At 34.5% G+C, this 22,397-nt stretch overlaps 1 protein-coding gene across 4 annotated transcripts; it reads right to left on the reverse strand.

Annotated features, from left to right (window-relative positions):
* Nucleotides 1-990: 990 nt before the first annotated feature.
* Nucleotides 991-21,906, reverse strand: LOC110737974 (phosphatidylinositol 4-phosphate 5-kinase 7-like). 4 transcript variants are annotated; one of them, XM_021918328.1, is made up of 10 exons: nucleotides 21,642-21,906; nucleotides 20,679-20,738; nucleotides 19,468-20,550; nucleotides 18,794-18,961; nucleotides 14,263-14,428; nucleotides 14,076-14,186; nucleotides 12,756-12,943; nucleotides 6,752-6,906; nucleotides 3,538-3,706; nucleotides 991-1,655 (listed from the first exon to the last, which is right to left on the reverse strand). In XM_021918328.1, the coding sequence occupies exons 2-10, from the start codon at nucleotides 20,693-20,695 to the stop codon at nucleotides 1,379-1,381; spliced, it is 2,334 nt and encodes a 777-aa protein (XP_021774020.1). In that variant the 5' UTR covers nucleotides 20,696-20,738; nucleotides 21,642-21,906; the 3' UTR covers nucleotides 991-1,378. The 4 variants fall into 4 exon arrangements, with proteins under 4 accessions (XP_021774020.1, XP_021774019.1, XP_021774016.1 ...); XM_021918327.1 differs by having other exon boundaries at nucleotides 20,679-20,778; XM_021918324.1 differs by lacking the exon at nucleotides 21,642-21,906 and adding an exon at nucleotides 21,410-21,635.
* Between the last annotated feature and the right edge of the window lie 491 nt (nucleotides 21,907-22,397).

The following is a 22,397-nucleotide window of genomic DNA, read 5'->3' on the forward strand; positions in this document are numbered from 1 at the left end:
GTTCTTGTGATTCCATCTTTGAGGTACTCTCCCCATAGACGACGCCATGTGTTTTGGGGTTTTTTATGTCCCTTGGGAGAGTTACAGCTCACATACTGGATCCAAGCCGCCTATACCTGCAAAACAACGAAACTCCGGATGTTCAGAGGTTCGCCTCCGACGGTTAAGTTAGTATGGGATCGGAGTAAAAACTAGCATAAAGTAAATATCTTCTCGGATTCCGAGATCAGGTGTTTTCTCTGTTTCGAGAATAATAAATGATATAATGATTGTAAGGTGTCCCAATAATAGGGGGAATCTCCCTATTTATAGGGTCCTAGAAATGTGTGCCTTGTCCTAGGGTTTGATGACCTAGGATCCTAGGCTGCGCCGTTTTTCGGCTACCTCGGGAATTGGGCCTTAAAGGCTGCCAATTCCTAAGGGCTAATCTGCTTGACACGTGTCAGCCCTTGGGAGGTCCACTTGGAGGCCTTTTCAGGTGACACGTATCGCGCTCTCATTGGGCAATGTAGCGGGGTAGAAATACCTAAATCAAGCATTGTTCCCACATTTTAAGGGTTCATTTCAACGGAAGAATTTGAATTCCTAGTTATCGTTCTGTTTCTTGCTTTGCGTCTTTCAAGCTCCACAAGTTTCAAGGAGATTATATCAAGTTTAATTATCCAAGCTTCACCGATGATAGAAAAAGGCCATTGGGAAGAGCATGTATTGTAGGCTTCACTTCCCTATAATCAAGGTGGTACTACCTACAAAGTGGCTCCAACTTTCATGGGCCGATGAAAACAAGTTTATTTAAGTTGGTTTTACATGTTAAAAGAGCTAGTGTTGCTCATAGATTTGTTCTTATAATAGTCAGCCTAATAGTTCGTATTGTATTAGCTTAAACTATTTCAATTTATGCAAATTAAACCTTCGTTAAAGAATACACCAAAAAAAAAAAAAAAAAAAAAAAAAAAAAAAAAAAAAATCTACAAAAAAAAACAACAAAAAAAAACGGAATACGAAGTAGTAATTAAACGAAGCCAATTTGGCAAATTTTTTAAGAATACCAATTGTTCAACCAATTTACAAGAGTATTTCTCAAGGAAAAAAAAATAAACTTTACAGAAGTAAACACATCCCTCTCTTCCCTATACTTTTTCCCCAAACAAGAAATTAAGATACAAGTGAATATGACATCCCACAATTGATGACTAATAGATGCTTACGAACAATTGCACAAGGCACTGATATTGCTGTTATATGCAATCTATGACCATTTCTATATAATCCTGCACATGAAGATCCATTAATAAATATCTGCAACTGTATTGCCCTAAATCGCAATAGCCAGTCGCGGCAGAGATGTATAAGATAAAAAGAACATTGTTCAACTCATTCAAAGAACAGGAAAAACTTTCTCCAAGAACTCAATAAAACGTCTTGCATACAACTTCGGTTCAACAACAGAGATTGACACTGGGTCTATTAACAAAGATTTGCTTGCATGCTCAATTTTCTTTCTCAAGTTGTAGTCCTGCAATATATCTATCATGCCAAGATACAGAACAACATCATAGACTTCAAATAGTTCGACTTCCATTGAATCTACCTCATTTTCTTCAACCTTACGATTTGCTAGAGCCGGCATGTTTACACCCAATTGTACCCTTAGCCTGCAAAACAAAGTGAAATCACTAAAATAGTACGAGTATATCAATAAATTTTCAGTTATATTGGGATATAACAGTAGGAAAAAAAAAAAAAAAAAATTTGCTGTGACTCAATGGCAAGGGATTTAAAGGGGTACGAGAGTGAAAGGTAACAAAAGAAAGGAAGTTCCAAAAATGTGGAAGGTGACCGGATGACGAAGACCCATGACTTTTGAATTTAGTTACTTCATACAGAGGGATTCACATTTTCTGGATTCTTGGTAATCCCCACCCATTATATGGAGAAACAAACAACAAAGATCCACAACACATAAATTAGCCTTGCAGTTAGTCTCTTCCATTGGCTCATAATATCAGTAAAGCAAAAGATGTTAAGTTGCCAAAATCCAAGTCACCTGATAGACAACTTACAATCAAATCCTATTTATAGAACATTTTCCCTTCAAATACAGTAATCATAATTAATGTCACATTCAAGGTTTCTAGCTCTCAGATCTAGTTTTCTTCCCGACTAGGAACATTGATTTTAAATATTTAAAGTGGATTCAACAAACTCAACTCTAATTCCCAAAAGCTATGAGGATGAAACATACCACTGAAAAGGCGAATGAGCTGTTGTAAAGAATGGTATACCAATTACCAGGACAGTGGAACACATTACATTGTAGTGAAATCTTGCATGATACGCTGAGCTTTGGCCACACTAATTTGGTAATCAGGACAACTGGACTTGGGATAAAACCCATTCTCTTTTTCTACACCATCTGAATTGGCCATTGGATGATAGGCACATGCTAGTAACTAATCTGCAAATACAGCATGTCCAATATCGCAGTATCTGAAACATAAGACGACCTAAGCTCAAGCCTAGATTAGAGAATTGATTATCATACAAGGATTTATTATGTTCAGAAACTGAACAAATCCCTTGACCTACATAAACTTTATCGTATAAAAGACCCTACATAAACTTGGTTTAGGCTTCATTCAACTTCAAAGAAAGAATCATTGGCATTCTCATTTGAATTGTTGTCTATCCTGATCTCATGACCCCATGATCTTCAACCCGCTGATATACATCTTCATCATCCATTTAATCCTTGGGGCATGCTTGAATTGATGGTAGTGCATTATCTGGGTAATAAAAGTCAACTAAAGTATATGATGGTGAGCAGGGATGGTTGTAAGGTGAGATGAGAAGGGAGAGGGGGATTAGTGGATTACTTCCCTCAACTTTGGGGTAATAGATATCCTAGGGTGGTGGTGGAGGCTATTACCCCCGTTATCACTACCTCAACTCTCAACTCCTTGTTCCTAGTGTTACCAAGGAGTTCACAATCAATAATAACCTCTTCCTCACGTACTATATTTACCATAGATATCCTAGGGTGGTATGTGTGATTTGAAGTCCCTCACCCACCATATTTACCATAGCATCAGGTGCATATAGTGATGAATGAACTAAAAGGAGTTCAAACCTAACCACGTTCTAAACACATAATTTGATGCCGCTCATATCCAATCACTATCAACTATCCTTCAGTGACTTGGATAAAATGATATCAGATGGATAGATTCAGGCACATTAAGTGAAGAAAATTCCTAAAATATGGAAAATTGCATTTTGTGACAGGGTAAAATATTTTGCATGTATTTTCCAAGAAGATAGGATCGCTCCTTCAGGATGGGATGTGGTACACATTTTTGCAAAAAAAAGAATAAAGAAAAAAACAGCCTTCAAAATTTTTCAGATCATGATGATTCATATTAAGCCAATTAGAAAAGATAACTGGAAAAACAAAGAGAAGATGCTGTCAAACTATAGTAATAGAACTTCAATGGTACAGTCTTTATACTAGTTGCAATAACAAGGCCAATTACCTACCTTCCAGTTCCAGGGAGGAGTAGATCAACTTCCTTATCACCGACAGAGTACGCCCTCAATGTACTTCCTCTTATATGAGGACCTGGAGCAGTGTTCACTGAACCCGGCTCATGTGTAACCAACATCAGACCTGTTGGAGGAACTGATAACCCTGCTATTGAGGTCATACCTGAGAAATTGAGCATAAGGAAACATTATGGCAAGAAAACATCTTTTGTAATTAAGAGCAACCTATGTAAACAAATTATACAAGGATAGGGAGAGAGAGCGGCGAGGGGGGGGGGTGTTGGAATTTAGTTAAACCGAACCTTGTTTACACTTCATCTGGATTTCTTTTAAATGCATCAATTTGACTTGTGCACTATTCATATACTAACTTTTGACTTAAATTATTTTACTAATATATAATAAATATATGTTCTCGTGTTTTCATAATAATAACAATAACAATAACAATAACAATAACAATAACAATAACAATAACAATAATAATAATAATAATATTTTAAAAGATTCAAAGTTGTCGTGATAAATGTGCCAGGTAATATTACTCCCTAAGCATTCAGTCGTAAATGAAATAGTCACACAATAGTGCATAAATAATTGAGTATTGATATTAAATAATCGAAAATGGATCAAAGATATATATTGAGATTTATAAAGATCTTAGCCATAGTTCATCAACCAATCATACAATATATTCTTATGATAATAAATGGCATGAGAATCATAATATATACATCAGTCAAAAATATAAGCATTAATTTCTTTAGGGAATTATGAAAGCATAATGATCATAGAAATTTATATACTCCAACCAAGAGGATTCAAAGAAAAAGGAAAAGAGAACTTGCTTGCAGACTGAATAAGTCTATGTACGGGTCTCAAGCAAGCAACAAGATGTTGGTATAACAGCTTTGACTCCTTCATCACAAGCGTTAAATACAATCGAGTGAACTCAGATCCTCGTAATTATTGCAAGATATTTGATGATGGTGATTTCAATGTTTTGCAATAGTATGTTGATATGTTGGTAGCAAGCCCCAACAGTGAACAAATTGAACAAATCGGAGAGGTAAATACTCAGTTGGGTAAAGAGTTTGATATGAAGGATTTAGGACCAGAAAACAAGATTCTAGGGATGCAAATACATCAAGACAAGAATAATAGGAAGATTTGGCTTTCTCAGAATAACTACTTGAACAAATCTTACAACGCTATAACATAGAAGATTGTAAGCCAATCTCTACTCCTTTGTCTATCAATTTCAAGATATCCTCAAGTATGAGTCCTAGTAGTGAAGCAGAGAGGATGGAGATGTCTCGAGTACCATATGCATGAATAGTTGCTAGTTTAATGTTTGTTATGATAACATTGCAAATACACAAGCTAATAAAGAGGCAACATGGCTGCAAATGCTACTGGTTAGGAGCTTGAACACAAAGAAGTGAAGAAAGCTTTGTTTTGTGATAGTCAAAATGATTTTCACTTGGCAAAGAATCCAGCATTTAATTCAAAGACAAAGCATAAAATATCATTTTGTTCAAGAACAGCTGGAAGAAGGAAGTGTGGATAATCAGAATATTCATACGAAAGATAACCTATAATGATAACTGCTTATGGTGTCAGACTTGCATATAAGTAAGCAGCAAAAAAAAAAAAAAAAAAAGAATTTATGTGAGAGAATGTTAAAATAAATAAAAGTAAAGCCATATTTAACAAAACATAAGAAGAACATTCTATATAAACTTATTTTAATGTTTTGTGATTTAATTAGTGAATGTTTTAAGAAAACAATTATATGGTAAAACATTGTGAATCATTGTTTAAATTAGAGGTAATAAAAATTACATTTCATAATTTTTAGCATACAGGATTGCATAGTGTCAGTTTTGTTATCAATTCAGTCATTCCATATTTTTAGAGAATTATATTTCCTCAACTATTATAAGTATATACTTTATTAGTTCCAATTTCAACTTTAGTCGTCAAGCACCTTGAAGGAGCACCCAATGTCTTTTATGTTAACAGAACAATAACTTTATAATTCTATGAAGGTAGAAAACAAGAAAAGTCGTGGTTTATAAACACCAATGGACTAATTAACTATAGTGAAGAAGTAGATCACCATTGGGTTACGGATAAGCACCAGTTGGAGACAAGTGTGTGCTCACAAGTCATATCTAGGGGTGCTAATCAGAGTCAATCACGAGCTCGTTAACTTTCGAGTCGAGTCAAGTAGCTCATGATCTACTAGTTAAGGTTTTGGTCCTTTTAAAGTTATAGGCCTTTATTTTATTTTTATTTTTGTTCACTTTATACAATAGTTTTCTTATCTTATTTATTTATTATTAAATATTTACTCTTTATTTTTTGATAATATAACTTAACTCTTATTTAAATGTAAAATTATCTTAAACATGGTAACTTCATTTGTAAATTATGTACTAATAAAATATAGTATTGAGCTGCTCATGAGCTTATCAAGTTGAGTTAGAGCTTGCTCAACTCGTGCTCGTTTATAGGGCTGTACAGAGTGCGGTCTACCAAACCACAAACCAAACCGCACTTTTGCGGTTTGGTGTGCTTTGCAGTTTGAAAATTGCGGTGTGGTTTTAGAAAATGACCAAACCGCGGTTTGCGGTTTGGTGCGGTTTCCAAATATATTTAAACCAAACCGCACCGTAAACCGCATTAAACCGCACTTTAATGCGGTTTGCGGTTTTTATACTATATTATTATTAAAAATATATAAAAGAATTAAAATATATGAGCTAATCTTTGACTATTAGTTTATTAAAGGTTAAAAAAAAAAGAGTTTAATATTTAAACTATAAACTAATAATTATAAAATAAAATAAAAGTTATATTTTAAAAAGAAAAATTATAATTTTAATAAAGTATGGTTAAACCGCACCGCACCAAACCGCATTTTGCGGCGCGCTTTGGTGCGGTTTGAAAAAATTACAAACCGCACTTTTGCGGTTTGGTGCGGTTTAGGATTCAAACCGCACCAAACCGCACCGCGAACACCCCTACTCGTTTACATCTTGAGTTGAGCCAACTTGAGCCGAGTTTTGATGGTAGATATAAAGTAACGATTTTTTTTACCAAATATGAAAGACAAATAGCTTAACAAATTATTATAATATTCCATGCAAAAAGAACCTACAAGGAAGCCAAAGACATGTACAATTAAAATAATGTAGCATACCATCAGCAGCAGGTTTATTCTCAGCATCATATAAAGGTTCATGTAATTCCAAGAAAGACTTTAGATGCTCAGGTGCTCGGAAATGCAACCCCAACAGAAGACTATAGTCAATTATGTTTTGAGATTCTAGAAACCTGCAATCTAACTCGATTTGTCTGCAAAAAGGAAAGGATAAATTTGTTCAAGGGTGTGGTTTCAAGTTCAACTGGTAGATAACATTTCCGTACAGTCAAACATAAAGATAAAATTTTATCAACTTAAATAAATAAGTATTCTGCACCATACTCAAACAATGGACTGACATACCAGAATATTCATTCTCATCAATCCATTCACAAATATCTAACATGGAGTATATCGATAATCAGTGTCGTAGTAAACACGAATTTAGAGAAACAATTCAATATACTTCCTCCGTTCCCCTAATATTGCAACAATTATCATTTTAGCAAGTTTCACAAATATTCCAACATTTCCTTCTTTCCACATGGCTTCTCTCTATCTTTCTCCTCATCACACAGGTCACTTTTTTTTTTATGTCCCTATATCTCTCTTCTCATCTTAAAATCTGTGCAATATCCCCATGTTGCAATATTAGCGTATTAGAGGAATGGAATATAAGATAAAATATACTTTCATTGAGGATAAACTAAAGGTGATACAAAGAGGAGGGCACGATACCAACAATGTATATCAAGATAAGAAACAAATCACATGTAATGTAAGCAAAAACGAAGATTGGAAAACTCCATTAGCATGAGCCAAATGGCCAGCTTGGATGAATCTACAATTTTAATCAGATAATCACAAAATTGATTATGCTTATATTCTTCCCAAAACTCAATATAAAAACCTGCGTATAATATAAACCAGCTTGTGACTAATCCACCTAATTTAAACAGTTTCAAACAGTCTACGAGAGATTAGCTACAAGCCACAACTTAAGAACAAGCAAATATGTAGTTCAAACCAGTACATTATTCCCCCCATGGCTGAGAAAACTGCCAAGTTATATTTCACCATAGAAGCAAATATCTGATCTAGCTTCGTTGAATCGTTGGTAGTCCCTATCTCTAAGATTGTTCATAGTATACAACAAGGCTTCAAGTTCATCTCAATGTAGAGCCATTAATCCATAAATTTAATGTGTCTGAAGTGGTCCACAATTACACACTATAGAACAATTATCTAACAATCTTAAAACATGCTCCCTCCGTTTCCGAATTATGCACCTATACTCTGTTTTTGAGGTGTTTTTATTTGATATACCCATTTCTACTAATCTACGATATATTATTTTGGGTAAGTAAATATTAATATTATACCCCCTAATACTTACATAGTCACACCTTTCAAACCTACCCCCTTTCTCTTTTTCTTACAATTGCCCATCTTTTTACCTTCTATTTTTTACTTTATTTACTATTTCTTACACCCACTCAATTTTCCTTGAAAAAAGAGTCAACACTAAATGTGTACATCAAAAAAATGAGTATATGTACTGACTATTGATGAAAACTGACAAAACACCCAACCAAAACAAAAGACACAAGAAATGACTTTATAACCCAAACACAGTTTGGCATTTCCAATTTTTTATGGAAATAAACTTATTGGGTTAATACAATTGCCACAGAACTAGGATAGGCACAAAGGGGCAGCCTATTTGATTTAGTAATCAGTTCAGAAATATTTACCATGTGCGCTAGTTTACAGCCATGATTACCTTGGTTTTCATATGTCTGGTTGGAAAACATAGGCTAAATAATATGAATTTACAATAAGTTATTTGAAATAATCTAGTAGTAAACATTTTATCAAATGGGAAACTATTTTTGCTTTACTAGGATAAAACTAACTAGAAAGGAGGAACACAGTCGTATCCTAATTCCCTTTATACTTTCACATGTTGCTTTAAATTCTAAGTCCATTCCAAATCTTTCTTATCAATGACATAACACTTCTCAATAAAATTATTCACCTCACTTGTTTTCAACAGCTACAATGAAGGGTCCATTTCTTAAAGTATACCAGGTGCATCCGAAGAGTTTATAGCTTCCAAGAAATTGTTACTCAGAAAGCAATGTTTGTGTGTGTGCGTGGTATATGGGAAACAGGTAATCCTAATTACAATTACAGTCAATATCCACCTAAAAACTATATCAAAACCATTAGAGAGGCAGTGTTAAAATATCAATGTAAAAATATGCTCTGATTGATTAATAAAGAATCATTTTCCACTCCCCTACCCAACTCCGCAAACAACAATTCAAAATTTTGATCACCGAAAAGATGATAGGACCTCAACACCTTCTATCTCCCGACATTACCACCACTGGCCATCACCATATTACTCTCTAAGCTTAGAGAAAGGAAGTTTTAGTGGAATACGGAGGATGGTTTTGGGTAACTAGGCTTAGAAAAAGAGAGCTTTGGTGAATCAAGGAGAGATGATTTTAGCTGACACGATAGGAGTGGATTGGGTGGGAGGCGGTCTTTGAGGCAAAACACATATAGTTATGTGAATTCTAGCGAGGGAGAGATAGAGTGAGGTGAGGCAAGATAGAGCAATGTTAGCAATGGGGAATGTTTGATTGATGATGGTGGTGAACAAGCCGCAGTTGTATAAATTCAGGATTTAAGCGTTTTGGGTAACATATAAAGAAGAAAAGAAAAATAATAGAAATTTGGACTAAACACTGATAGTGAGATAGAAACATCCCCTTCCATTTGATATAGACCTGAAACCAAACTACGTCAAATAAACTAAAATTTAAACTGCCGCATACTAAATAAAAAATTTCACATGCAATATAAAGGCTCACTTGCGCACAATAACAAGACAAACTCAGGCAAACATAGCGAAAACCGCAATGAGTCTAATGCTTGTACATATACATCACTTTCCTCTAAAACAAATGGCTTGCTTTGTCAACCGTTAAGGATCAATAGGAGTTGTATAAAAGCCAATAAACAGAGTGGAATTCTATAGTAACTTAAATGAATTTTAGATGAATATTATCTACAGTAAAATTTAGATGAATATTTTTGTGCTGGTGGATATGTTTTAGAGGTGCTTCTCTCTTCCTCGGAGTTTTAATAGGTGTTTAGTAGGCCTGGCTATCACCGTGTCCAACATGAGACATGGAACAAGGCCTCCAAGACATTGGGGCCTCCAAATTAATACTTTATAGATAATGAGTGTTGGTGGTGGATTCAGAATTTTCAGTTAGGGTAACACCAACCATTGACTAACTAATGAAACAAATATTACAGAGTGATAGACAATCTCTCCCTCCAAAAAGTTTTAGAATTGAAGAGTAATTTTCTCTCAACAATTATCACAAAACCCACTCTTAATAAACACTTGATATTACTTGCTACGACGGTACTGTAAAATTAATGTTTTTTAACAGTATTTATATAAGAAATTTTATTGTCAAAAAAGAAAATGGATTAATCCTTCGAAATATAATTACACTAGTTGGTAAAAGCTCCTAGTCATATAATGGAAATATAGTTTTTGATTATTGATAAAATAAAAGCTGTAAAATAAGGGAGCAGTATGTCTTGAATTTATGACTTCCAAATAAAAAAGGATGAGTTAAACGGAATTCCAAATAACCACTAAACCAACTTCCATTAATCATATAAGTTAAATATAAAAAATTATTTATAGTGTAACTAATTAGAAAACACAAAAATTAAATATTATTAATTAAAAAGAAAAAAAAAGAAAAAAAATAGGGGTAGCATTTGCTACCCTTTGTACCTTCATAGCTCTGCCAGTGATGAGTATTGTAGTTATATGACATGTTTTAGCTGTGGCCTAGTGGTTTACAAAAGTAAATGTAGTGTTTAGGCTTTTTATAGCCAAGGGTTCGATTCTAGGATTCTTTGTGTTTTTTGTTTCCTTCTAAAGATACCAGTATTATATTTCTTATTAAGATTTTTTTTATTCAAGATTAACATTTTATGTAAAATTCAGTTATTTACTATTTATATTTTTATAAGTGAAAAATAAATTTAGGGCCTAGTAATCAATTATTAACGTTCTTTGTACTCACAAACTAAATGTAATTACGTTCCTAAAAACACATTACATAAAATAAAGGAAATTTTGTCAAAAACCACCCGCTAAAAACACTTTTTTGTGAAAAACCACCCACAGTAAAAAAATGTTGTAAAACACCACCCAAACTAAAAAAAATTGTTGCAAAAAGCCACCAACTGCTAGAAACAGGTCGTTGACCGTCTTCCCCCGACGTTGACTACACTCCCCACCCCTAGAATTCACCGGAACAGTCTAGCTGCCCCTCTCCCAACCCCTCGAAAACCCCTAACATTCACTCCCCCTTGAAAACCCCTAATATTCACTCCCTCTCCACCTCGAAAATTAGTCCGACCAAATTTTTCGATGGTGGTATGGGGTTATTCATTGTTTTTGAGTGAATTTTAAGGGTTTTCAAGGGGGGTGGGAGGGAGAAGGGCAGCCGGACGTTTTCGGGTGAATTCTAGGGGTTTTTAAGGGGATGGGGCGGGTGGTCAACACCAAGGGAGGACGGTCAACGCCGTCAAATATGGTCAACAACCTGAATCTGGCATTTGGTGGCTTTTTGCAACATTTTTTTTAGTTAGGGTGGTTTTTTACAACATTTTTTTTTATTGTGGGTGGTTTTTCACCAAAAAAAAAGTATTTTTAGTAGATAGTTTTTGACAAAATTTCCTAAAATAAAATGTAATTACATATAATTTTATTTCATTTATAGATCAAGGCCCACTTTTTCATTGTAGCACAGGGCCTCCATTGAGATTGAGACGAGCCTGCTGTTTAGGGTGGTTTTTATTGGTGGTATACATTTTTTAAGTGGGTGGGTGAGTTTTCTGGGAGGCTTGGTGCGGCTAAGCAGTGGGAATGTCAGCAGTGTGTGGCAGTCCAGGTGGGATGGATGGTGGGGTGATCAGGATTGACAGTGCAGGTAGTATTGGTAGTGGGGAAGCCGAGGTTGGTGGTAGTCAAAGTAGAAAGATTACTCCCTTAGATGAAACCCTTGGGGGAATTATTGTAGAGGAAAGTGGGGAAAACAATAGAGTAACTAGAATGAAAAAAAAAAGTCCAAACAGGGGGAATTAAGAGTGTTCATTTCAATTCCATAATGCCTCTTAAATGCCCCCTATATGTAATAGCACATAATTATAGCATAACTATTAGAGACAATTGAAAATACTAAAAATAGGCTTAAACCTTACATAAGATTCATTATCATCTACATGAAATTGCACAAGTATATATGTGCGTATTTAACGGTCAACCTGCCTATATGATGTGGTTCCAGTAACAAAGTGGAAGGGAAGCAAGGAAAGATCAGAAATCAAAATCTTACTTCCACCCCCCCCCCACCCCACCCCCCCGCGCGCGAGCGCGCGGTCCGTCCATAACCAAAAAAAAAATAGAAATTAAAAAGTGGTTCACCTCCCATAAAAAGTAGTAAGGAAGGGGGGAGCCCCATACATGTCAAAAAGTCCATGCCAAAGGAAAGCAGCCGTCTCCGATTGCAAAAATAATAAGATCTAATAACCAATTTGTACACGTTACTCAATTTTCCCTTGAAGAACGTTGGCAACTACCTCATTTGCTGTCAAGCTACCACAAGGAAGAAAGATGACAAAATTCTAACCACCAAATTATCTTAACATCGATTAAAGTATAAGCTGAATTATAAATTTAATCAAGCTAACCATAATAATCAATCCATAGTTTCCAAGATCAGTTTCATTTTTCAATCAATTATAATCAAATTGAATGATTTGCCATGTCAAAAAAAATATGGAAAAACAAGGAAAGATGCTACTAATGTTTTTCATTGTTAACTAGATACCAAAATAAAACTAAAAAATAAAAAATAAAAATAAACCCAATTAATATAGCAGAACAAACGTCCCAAATGGGATACATAATCTATTGATAAAAGTTGAAGCATGCTCTACAATGATAGAAGCTTACTCAAATAGGGCATCACGCAATGATCGATCCATGTAAAATTCATATTTCAGGTCAAGATCTTTCAAGGTAGAATTTTGGTTCATTGTCTCTTTATTTGTAGACCTTCCATAAGATGAACCCTTCAAGTCATAACGACGATGAATTCGTAACTCAGTGTAGAACATATTCCCCATGACCACGAACCGTACCTGTGAGTGAAATGAAAAAATACTGAAGCAATAGAAACCTCGTATAGTAAACATGACTCCTACGAGTAGTATGTTGTCTATTCGTTTTACGAAACCAACTAGCAATTAAGTTTCAAGTAAAAGTAAAGTCAGAAACAATTACATCCATCATGCTAAATAGACATTTCTCAACCAACAGTCCAATACCCTAGTATAGTATTCTATCTGGTTTGAGATGAGCCATTAAATGCTCCATATTGGATTAAATAAACACATGAGAAAAAACAATTGCATAAAATATAATAGAAAAATCTAGCACTTTGTGTAGAGAAACAAACAGATAGGAAGAATCAATTGACCTTATTTTGAGCTTTTCTATTATTACCAAACGATTACTCTCAAGAATAACATAACTCACTTTGAATTGAAATTCTAACAGTAACCCAATAATAATGGCCTTCTAGTCACAGTATCCATATGTTATCTTCTATTTTCTCCACCGCAAACCCGTTCAAAACATGCTAATCATCATTAGCTAGCCAAAAATTCAGATTGACAGAGTAGACCCCTGAATAAATCTGTCATTGGTCTGATAGGTGAGAATAAAGAAAGACACTTTAGTGAGAGCTAGAAAAAGTGAGGCTGCAGTTAATCTAGCAGCAACATGCAATGAATCAGCCCAATCCACCACACTTACAGACATATATACTAGAAGGAAGAAAGACATTAATATCATACCGTTAAGAAGTTCTTACAAATGATGTAAGGGGCATCTCAGAAAAAGAATAATTAGTTTGTTACTGTCAGGATGTAGTTAGGTAGAGGGGTTAAATAGAGAAGGGGCAGGTTATTGTGAATTCTAGAAAGAGAAAGTGTATTGGAAAAGAATTTATTTCTTGATAGTGAAAAATCTTTAACATTCCTTGTATTTCACTTTTCCCAGAAATATAATCAAAAGCCCCTGTTATAAGGTCTGTCCAGGAAGTGACGAGGATTGAGTGAGAAAATACACAGAGATTTCTAGCCGATCAGGTCAGCTTAATTTCTCTCCTTCCCTTTGCAGTTGCTAACTTACATTATTGTGAAATTGCAAATGTAGTGCAATTAATCTTACAAACTTAAAGCCATAATTAAGCAATTTGGAATGAAATACCTTCCTTCCGCATTTTAGTTTTATGCGATGAAGCCCAAAGAATTTTGTAATAAGAGTATTCTCATGCATTTGTACATGACTGTAATAGCTTGGAAGCATTCTGAGGAAAACCTAAAGATCAGATCAAAATATCAGGATCATTTTAAAGTTATAGGAACACTGAGGAAGAGTCAAATGAAATCTTTACCTTCAACTCAGATTTCCGCAAAGTTTTAATCACAAATCTATCATCATGCGACAGGTAAAACAAGCTGCCGCTTTTCCCTGGTGAAGAAATCTCTCTCAAACCATCATCACCACAGATGGACATCATGTAGTCTGCAGCATTTAACTTAAACATTTCTCTCAAGTTCCTGTAAACAGATGTAGAGTATGTCATTTTGAAAGTTTTGAAACTGCAAAAAAAAAAGGCAGAAAATTGAAACACAAGGCTAGAATAGCAATATCAGAAAGTAAATCCAAATAGAAACTAAGAAACCTAATTTTGTCAAAGTAAAGTCAATGTAAAACTTGTGAAACAAGCTTCAGCAGCAGCCTCATATAAGGCAAGAAGCTGGCCAGTCTTCAGACAAATATGATCTGTGCATGACCATCACTTGAGTTATTGCCACTAAGCCCTAATAGACTTAAATACATTTTTCTTTAACCAGTTTATGGGATAGTTAAGGAAAATGCCAAGGATGGTACCTTAATCTACACTCAATCAATCAATCAAAGTCTTAATTCCATAAGTGGGGCTTAATCTACAGTAAGTATATAAAAAATACAAACATCTCCGCTACATGTTGTCCTCTCCTTTTAAATTAATCCTTTTCACTTCTTGCCCCTTTAGCTCTCTCCTCCCAATCTTTCAACAGCTCTTCACTTAATGTAACTTTCACTTTAATTCAACAAATTTAATTCTCTTAATCATAATCCTTCTTCTGCACCCTCCATCTTTCAATTTCAATTTCCATTTCAATTTAATTGAATTAGACATTTATTCATTGATCTCTTATCATCTACCCCTAATCCTTTTCCTAACAGGCTAACATAAACTCCTAATACAGCTTCTTTTATATCACCTTCAATAAATCAATCAATCAAAACCTTAATCCGATAAGTGGGGTCGGCTACATGAACAAAACTTGATTATTCCGTGTGGTCATCCACTAAAATCTTCCTCCTCCAACCCTTACGATCTAAAACATCATCCTCATGCAAGTCCATATACTTCACATCATTCTAAACTCCTTCCAACCAAGTCATTTTCGGTCTCCCTCTCTCTCGTTTAACCACTCCATGGTCCCACTCTTCAGCTTTTCATACCGTTACACCCTCGGGTCTCCGTCTTACATGCCCAATCCAATGCAAACGATTTTCCTAAGTTTGTCTGCAATGCCTCACCTGCTTTCTTGTGAATAACCTCATTCTTGATTCTATCCCTTAGATTATTCCCACACATCCACCATAACATGCGCATTCCTGTGACCTCCATTTTTTTAATGTGCTCCTTCTTAGAAACCCAACATTCTGTATCATAGAGCAACATTGGTCTTATGGCAATCTTGTAAAATATTCCGTTCAACTGTAAGGGAATGCTTTGGTAACATAACACTCCTATGGCCGCTCTCCATTTAAGCCACCCCAACTTAATCCTGTGGGCCGCGTCTTGATCAATCTGGATGATCGATATAAGATACCTTAAATATTCACTATGGTCAATTCTTTTCCATCAAATCTTACCACTTCATCGCTTGTCCTCCACTGAGTACCAAACCAACATACCAAATATTAAGTCTTACTCCAACTTAGCTTAAACCCTCTAGATTCCAACCTTTCTCCAACTTGATATTAACCCCATCTTTAATTTCATCCACCAAAACGATATCATGCGCAAACAATATACACCATAGAATTTCATCTTGAATTGGTCTAGTTACTTTATCAAGAACTGTTGCAAAAATAAAAGGGCTTAATGCAGACCCTTGATGCAATCCAATCATAATAGGGAAATCTTTTTTCAGTCTTCCATATGTCCTCACATTTGTTGACACATCTCGATACATAATCTTAACCAGATCCATGTACCTTCGTGGGATACCTTTCTTCAACATTGCCCACCAAAGTACCTCTCTTAGCACCTTGTCATATGCCTTCTTCCATATCACCTAAACTCCAAAAACAAAAAAAAAAAAATTGATCGAAAAAATATGTCTAAGATTGCTGCAACGATGAAGATGACGATTGATAAGGAGAGAAATTGAAGCGGCAAAAAAGGAAGACATGAACGACAAGAAAGAGGAAGCATGTGGCGTAAGAATCTAGAAATTTATTTCATTATACGACAATGCTTGCATATCATAGTGAATCATTTGTAAGATATTATGTGTACAAGAGTCAAGAGAATAGATTTGTGAAGAAAAACTTCGAAATGTCATATATATTGATGTACATATGTAAAATTATAACATAGTTTTTGTCATCAATAATTTGATATGAAGTATTATTTAATCACCATGCAATTAGACAATTTAATTCAATGATTGGCACTTTGCTAACCATTTTTTTTTTTTTTTTGTATAAGATATTCTTTTACAAAAGCTCTTTATGTTTTGTTAAAAAAAAAAAAAAGAGAGAAACTCTTTAAGTAAGATCAAGTTTCAGTTACAAACAAAGACATTAAGAGCATGTTTGGTTAGTGTATTTTCTAGATTGGAAACGGATTTGGTTAAATCATTACCATTATCGCATGTTTGGTTAAGAGATTTGGTAATTATTACCTTTACCCTTTTATTTTTAACCTTTACCCTTTTTATTTTTTTAAGGAATCAATTACCTAAAGGTATGGTATTCCACCCACTTGTTACCACAAATACACTTACCCTCCTCAAACAAAAAGGGATTCCTTAACCAAACAAAAAGGGATTCCTTTCCATAGTCAAACAAAACAAATGAAAAGGTAAGGTAACAAATACACTTACCCTCCTCAAACAAAAAGGGATTCCTTTCCATAGTCAAACAAAACAAATGAAAAGGTAATAGTTACATGATTCCTTTCCCCCTTCTTATTTGTTTCCTTTCCACTTCTTTTCCATTGTCCTAACCAAACACCCCCTTGAAATGAAACAAAATAATAAAATGTAACAAGATGCCGAAAAACAATGGAAGTTATTCAAGTAATTTGAATGTTTTTATCATATAATAACTGTTCCACAACCCATGCATAAAACGGTCCCAAAAGATAGTTTAGATTTTGAAATTTTTAACCTCTAGATTCAATATTTTGCCAAATTGCTACTTGCAGATACACTCAGTATACACAGAAGGTTGTGGAATAGTGAAAAGTTGCATGTTGTTGAAAGCATCCATTTTGCAGCAATTGGTCAGGATAATTTTTTTGTCAGAATATTAAGTTTCCACAATTATTAAAGGCTGTTGACCTAGATCACTAGGCGGAAAGTCTTGGCAAGATAAGAGGATAATGCATGTAGTCAAGTAGGAGCAGGTTTAATTTGCAAACTATGAAAATGAGTTGTACGTGATTGTATTAGAAGAGGATTGGCGCCGGCTCAAACACGAGACTTGAAAGCAATAATTTAGGATCATAAACAAGAATATGTGGTAACAGAACCCTTTAGGGGTTAAATCCGCCTGAATTTTTTGTGTGTTATTTCACCCGCCATCCCATTATTGTTACTCTATCAATTTCCATCGAGTAGACAACTTATTATTAAAAGCAGTTCAAAGAAAAATTTAGTAGTTAGTCACAAAATCTTTCACAAACAATATCTAGCAGAACATTTCTTAGATGGTCAATATTCAAGAGGTTGCAAATGGTCCTAGTTAAAACCTGTGGTATATATTAAAATCACTATTTTCTGGTGCCTAAAAATCATCCCAAGAAACTATTTCATCATGCTTAACACTAACAAGGAGCTCACGTCGATCTCATACCCTCCAAAGTTAAACCAAGGTTCTATATCAACCCTATTCCAAACAAGAGTCCTTTTAAGTTGAAGGGAAAGAGCAATGCTATCAAGATGCCAAAGAGATTTATTAAAACTCTATTTTCATTGGTTTTTTCAGATCAAAAGCATTTTTACTTATAAATTATTAAAATTGATTTTTCGGACATTATTTAAGTTGAAGAGAATGGGGCACTACCCTGCTAGAGTTACTTGCATGTTGGAAACTCAAATAGAATTTGTGAAATTTAAATCTCTTCATAGACGACCAGAAACACAGGTGCCGCTGAGCCAATTCCCTGTTGGTGCTTCACAACTTAATGAGTACCACAAATTTTTGCAACCAAAGATCACATGGGTCACAACAACATTAATATCGCAAGTGAAGATGAGCTTCATTAATCCATACAAAGATCCAAATCAAATATTCTAGTCAAAGTTTTCATGATTTTTATTTGGTAAATAGTGAAAGTAAATTAAATATTATCATTTTCTGGCAAAGTTGCATGCGTACATTACTAAACCAGAATAATTGAATTCAACTGGAAACTTTATCCACAAACGAGCAATAAAGAGATAATTTCGAATTTGCAACAAAAAGTTCAAATTTCTTGGGTATGCTTAATTTTCCAGATGATAAGTTTAAACAGTATATGATTAGAAGACTGTAGAACTTCCAAGATGACCACATTTCAGACAGAAGAAGCCAATGTTGATTTTCAAAACATTGTTACACATTCATAACTGAAGCTTTTCTGGGAAAATACAGACCTGAATACCATAGGGCAATAATCCTTCCAGTAGAAATCCAGCGAATAATGTGGAGGCGTAAGTTGAGAACCCTTTTTGGGAAAAAACATTTTAATTCTGGCTTGTTCAGCAAAATCAGTATATCTAACTTCACGGGCAGGAATTGGTGTTATCTTGCCAACAGTATACCTGATTTTGCAAACAAAGAAATTTCTGACAATTCCATGGCACAAAAAAAAAACCAGAACATGCACATAATATGCAAGCTGGAACCAAAAAAACCAAGGACAATAGGAAAATTTTAAATAAACTAGCACTGCTAAAGTAATCATAGCAAATTGTTTCACAAAAAAAAAAAAAAAAAAAAAAAAAAAAAAAAAAAAAAAGTAATCATAGCAAATTCAACATTAAATAACACCTTTAAAATTTTAAATACATAAAAATCGATTTTTATATTTATACTCAGAAGGAACACAAGCTGATAGAATGTGTTTAAACTATTAAACAGCTTGAAAAATTCTAACTAGTCTGACCAAAGGCAATAATAAAACAGAGTTCGGTGGTAACAAAAACATTATCAGCATAGGTAAATCTTTTACATGATACCAAATAAGAGGATAAGCCCTAGCAATAAAATAAGTTGCAGGTAAAGCATGAAGAAGTTTAAAATTGATAACATCCTAATGAATATGTACCTGATACCAAGTTGTAGATTAAGCATAAAATAGTGGCTCTGGTTGCCACTGGAAATCGTGATGCAAGAACGACTTTTGGACTTTTTTGGATTGTATTTACTGCGCTTGACTTTAAAAGATTTTCCGTCATTTTTCCTTAAACGCTCTCTAAGCAAGACACCTTGCATGTATTCTCTTTCAAAGACTACATCACGTTCTTCCTGCTCATCATACTGATCATCACTAGACTTACTATTGAGTTGACAAGAGCTGTCCTTCGATGATAAGTCTGTGGGAATGTCGCCAAGAATGAAGTCTCTTTCAAAAGAAGCCCTAGATGAATTTCGACTTGAACTTTTCCTTGATTTACTACTAGAAATTCTTTCAGAAACACTGCGATTAATCCTTGGTCCTGATGTCTTATTATTCTCTTCGAAACCCAGGGATGCACTGTGAGACAGCTCACCTCTTAGACTTCCATGATAACCTGCTGATTTAAACCACTTCTTCAGAGATACATGTTTACTTCCAGCAGGATAAAATGTTCCTTTTCCGTCTTTTATCCCCCTGCTCCAAGTTCCACAATAACAACCCCCATCAGAAAAGCGGTAGAAACCTGATCCATCCCGTAACCCATCCAACCAAGAACCATAAAAAATATCACCATTCGCCCACTTTAAAAGCCCTTTTCCACACATCATCCCCGATTTCCATGTACCAATGTATGCATTTCCTGAACTCCACATATACTTACCACTTCCTTGGCGAAGGCCTTTTTTCCAAGATCCTTCATAAAAATCAGAGTTTGCGTAATTTTTCTTTCCAAACCCATCTTTCGTATTCATCCGCCACGCCCCATCATAAGCAGATCCATCAGTAGCTTTTAAAGCTCCTTGACCATGAAGATAACCACCAGAGAACTCACCCTCATATATTGATCCTGAAGGCCAACTAATACGTCCCTTCCCTGTCATTTTTCCTTCCTCCCAATCACCCTCATACGTCGTCCCATCAGACCATGTATATTTCCCCTTTCCATGAGGAACCATGCCCAAATTATCACCATTATATACATCACCATTAGGAAAAACCTTAACCCTATGTCTATGCAACATAGCAAACAAACAAAAATCAATATGACAGGACTGATCAATTGTATTAAGAAACAGCAAAGAAGGAAAGCAAGCAACAGTAGAACTGATAAAATTAGAAAAATGTTTAAGCAAAGTAACCTCTCTATGTTCTCCATAACCAGCGAACTCAATCAGCTTTTCAGACATTCATTCAGCAACCTGTAGTAGATTTTTATTTAAGAGGTCATGTAAATTCAACCTGACATCAACAAAACACATTTTTCAAAGCCAATTATACGCCAACGTACTCATAATATTTCAAGTCAACCCAAAGGCCAGATTGTGTGGAGTATAAGCATTTGAAGTAGCTAAAAACAGATAATCAACAAAAAATAATTCTCCCAATTAAACAATTCTAATTAAAATCTTTTTTTTTTATCAAACAACCATTTTTTATACAATTCCTAATACTTATAAATCAAACATCATAGTAGCTTTTTATATACGTTTTGCAATGCCAATTCTTATGTAAATCAAAAATCAGCAAAACCCAATATATGTAGTACATAACTCTTTATAATCAATTTTTTTATAACAACAATCACCCTCACCCCAAAATTATCCCCTCTTCCCCGTTTTCGAGGTTCAAAGCAAGAATTCTTTCCGATACCCAAACCATACACCATAATGCACAGCATAATCGATTATTTAGATACTTAAAACATATAATTAACAAAAAATCAATCAACCCAATTAAACCATACAAATTAGAAAAAATTAAACAACCCTTAATTATCCTCAAATCAACCAATCAAACAAAAATCTAAAACATACTCAAAAGATTTGAACAAAAAATAACTAAAATAATCAAACAAAAGAGAAAAACTTACTTAAGTACTTGAAAGATAGAAGATGAGATAAACCCCAAGTAAAAAGATTGAAACTTGTTAAAGAATCTGAAAACTTTAGTATGAATAAGTGAGATGAAATATGCTTTGCTTAAGATGAAAGAGTTTTGTCATAGCTTTATTCGTTTGTTTGTGTTTGTTGTTGTAGTTGTTTATGCAGATAATATTATGCTGCACAAACAGCAAAGATGAGAGAATCATATTATTTGATTACCTGTCTGTCACTCGTGCAATGATACAGTGTTACTGTTACGAAGTATAGGATTTTCATTTGCTTGGATCACCAATATCTGATATTCTTTTTTTTATTTTATTTTTTAAAATTTGACTGTGTAAAGTATGGTTGATTATTTAGTGCTGGCCTTTTTCAAGTATGATTAAGAAGTATCAATGTCTTACAGTTGGCATTTGATTGCAGTAATTATAATTGTCTTTTTGTGTACTTTTGATTTTCTTTCTATTTTTATTTTTTTAAGGAGTTTGTGCCTCCATTTCTAGTCTAGTGAAAAGTAGGCCGTTCAAATTGGATATGAATTGTGACATTAATATGTGACTAGACATGACAAAAGGGTCATTTGGGTCGGGTACGGGTCGGGTCAGTTTCGGATCAATTAATTTCGGGTCGGGTACGAGTCGGGTCAATTTGGGTTTCGGGTCAATGGTTATTCGGGTCGGATCGGGTATCGGATCACACTTCGGGTCGGGTTCAAGTTGGGTCATTTCGGATCGGGTCAATCTTCGGTCCAAATGTCGGGTCAATCTTCGAGTATAGTTGTCGAGTTAATTTATGGTCAGGTCATATTTGGATCGAGAAATTTGGGTCAAGGCATCAAGCTCAAATTGTCCAAATGTGGGGTCAATCTTCGAGTATTATTGACACATAGATTGTTATTAGGAAAATTTGTAATTTAATCCCAACTTTTGGCGATTTACTTTCATTAATCCCAACAATTCATTATTTTTAAATAAT

Source organism: Chenopodium quinoa, unplaced genomic scaffold (genome assembly GCF_001683475.1).
Source record: "Chenopodium quinoa cultivar QQ74 unplaced genomic scaffold, ASM168347v1, whole genome shotgun sequence".
Lineage (NCBI taxonomy): Eukaryota > Viridiplantae > Streptophyta > Magnoliopsida > Caryophyllales > Amaranthaceae > Chenopodium > Chenopodium quinoa.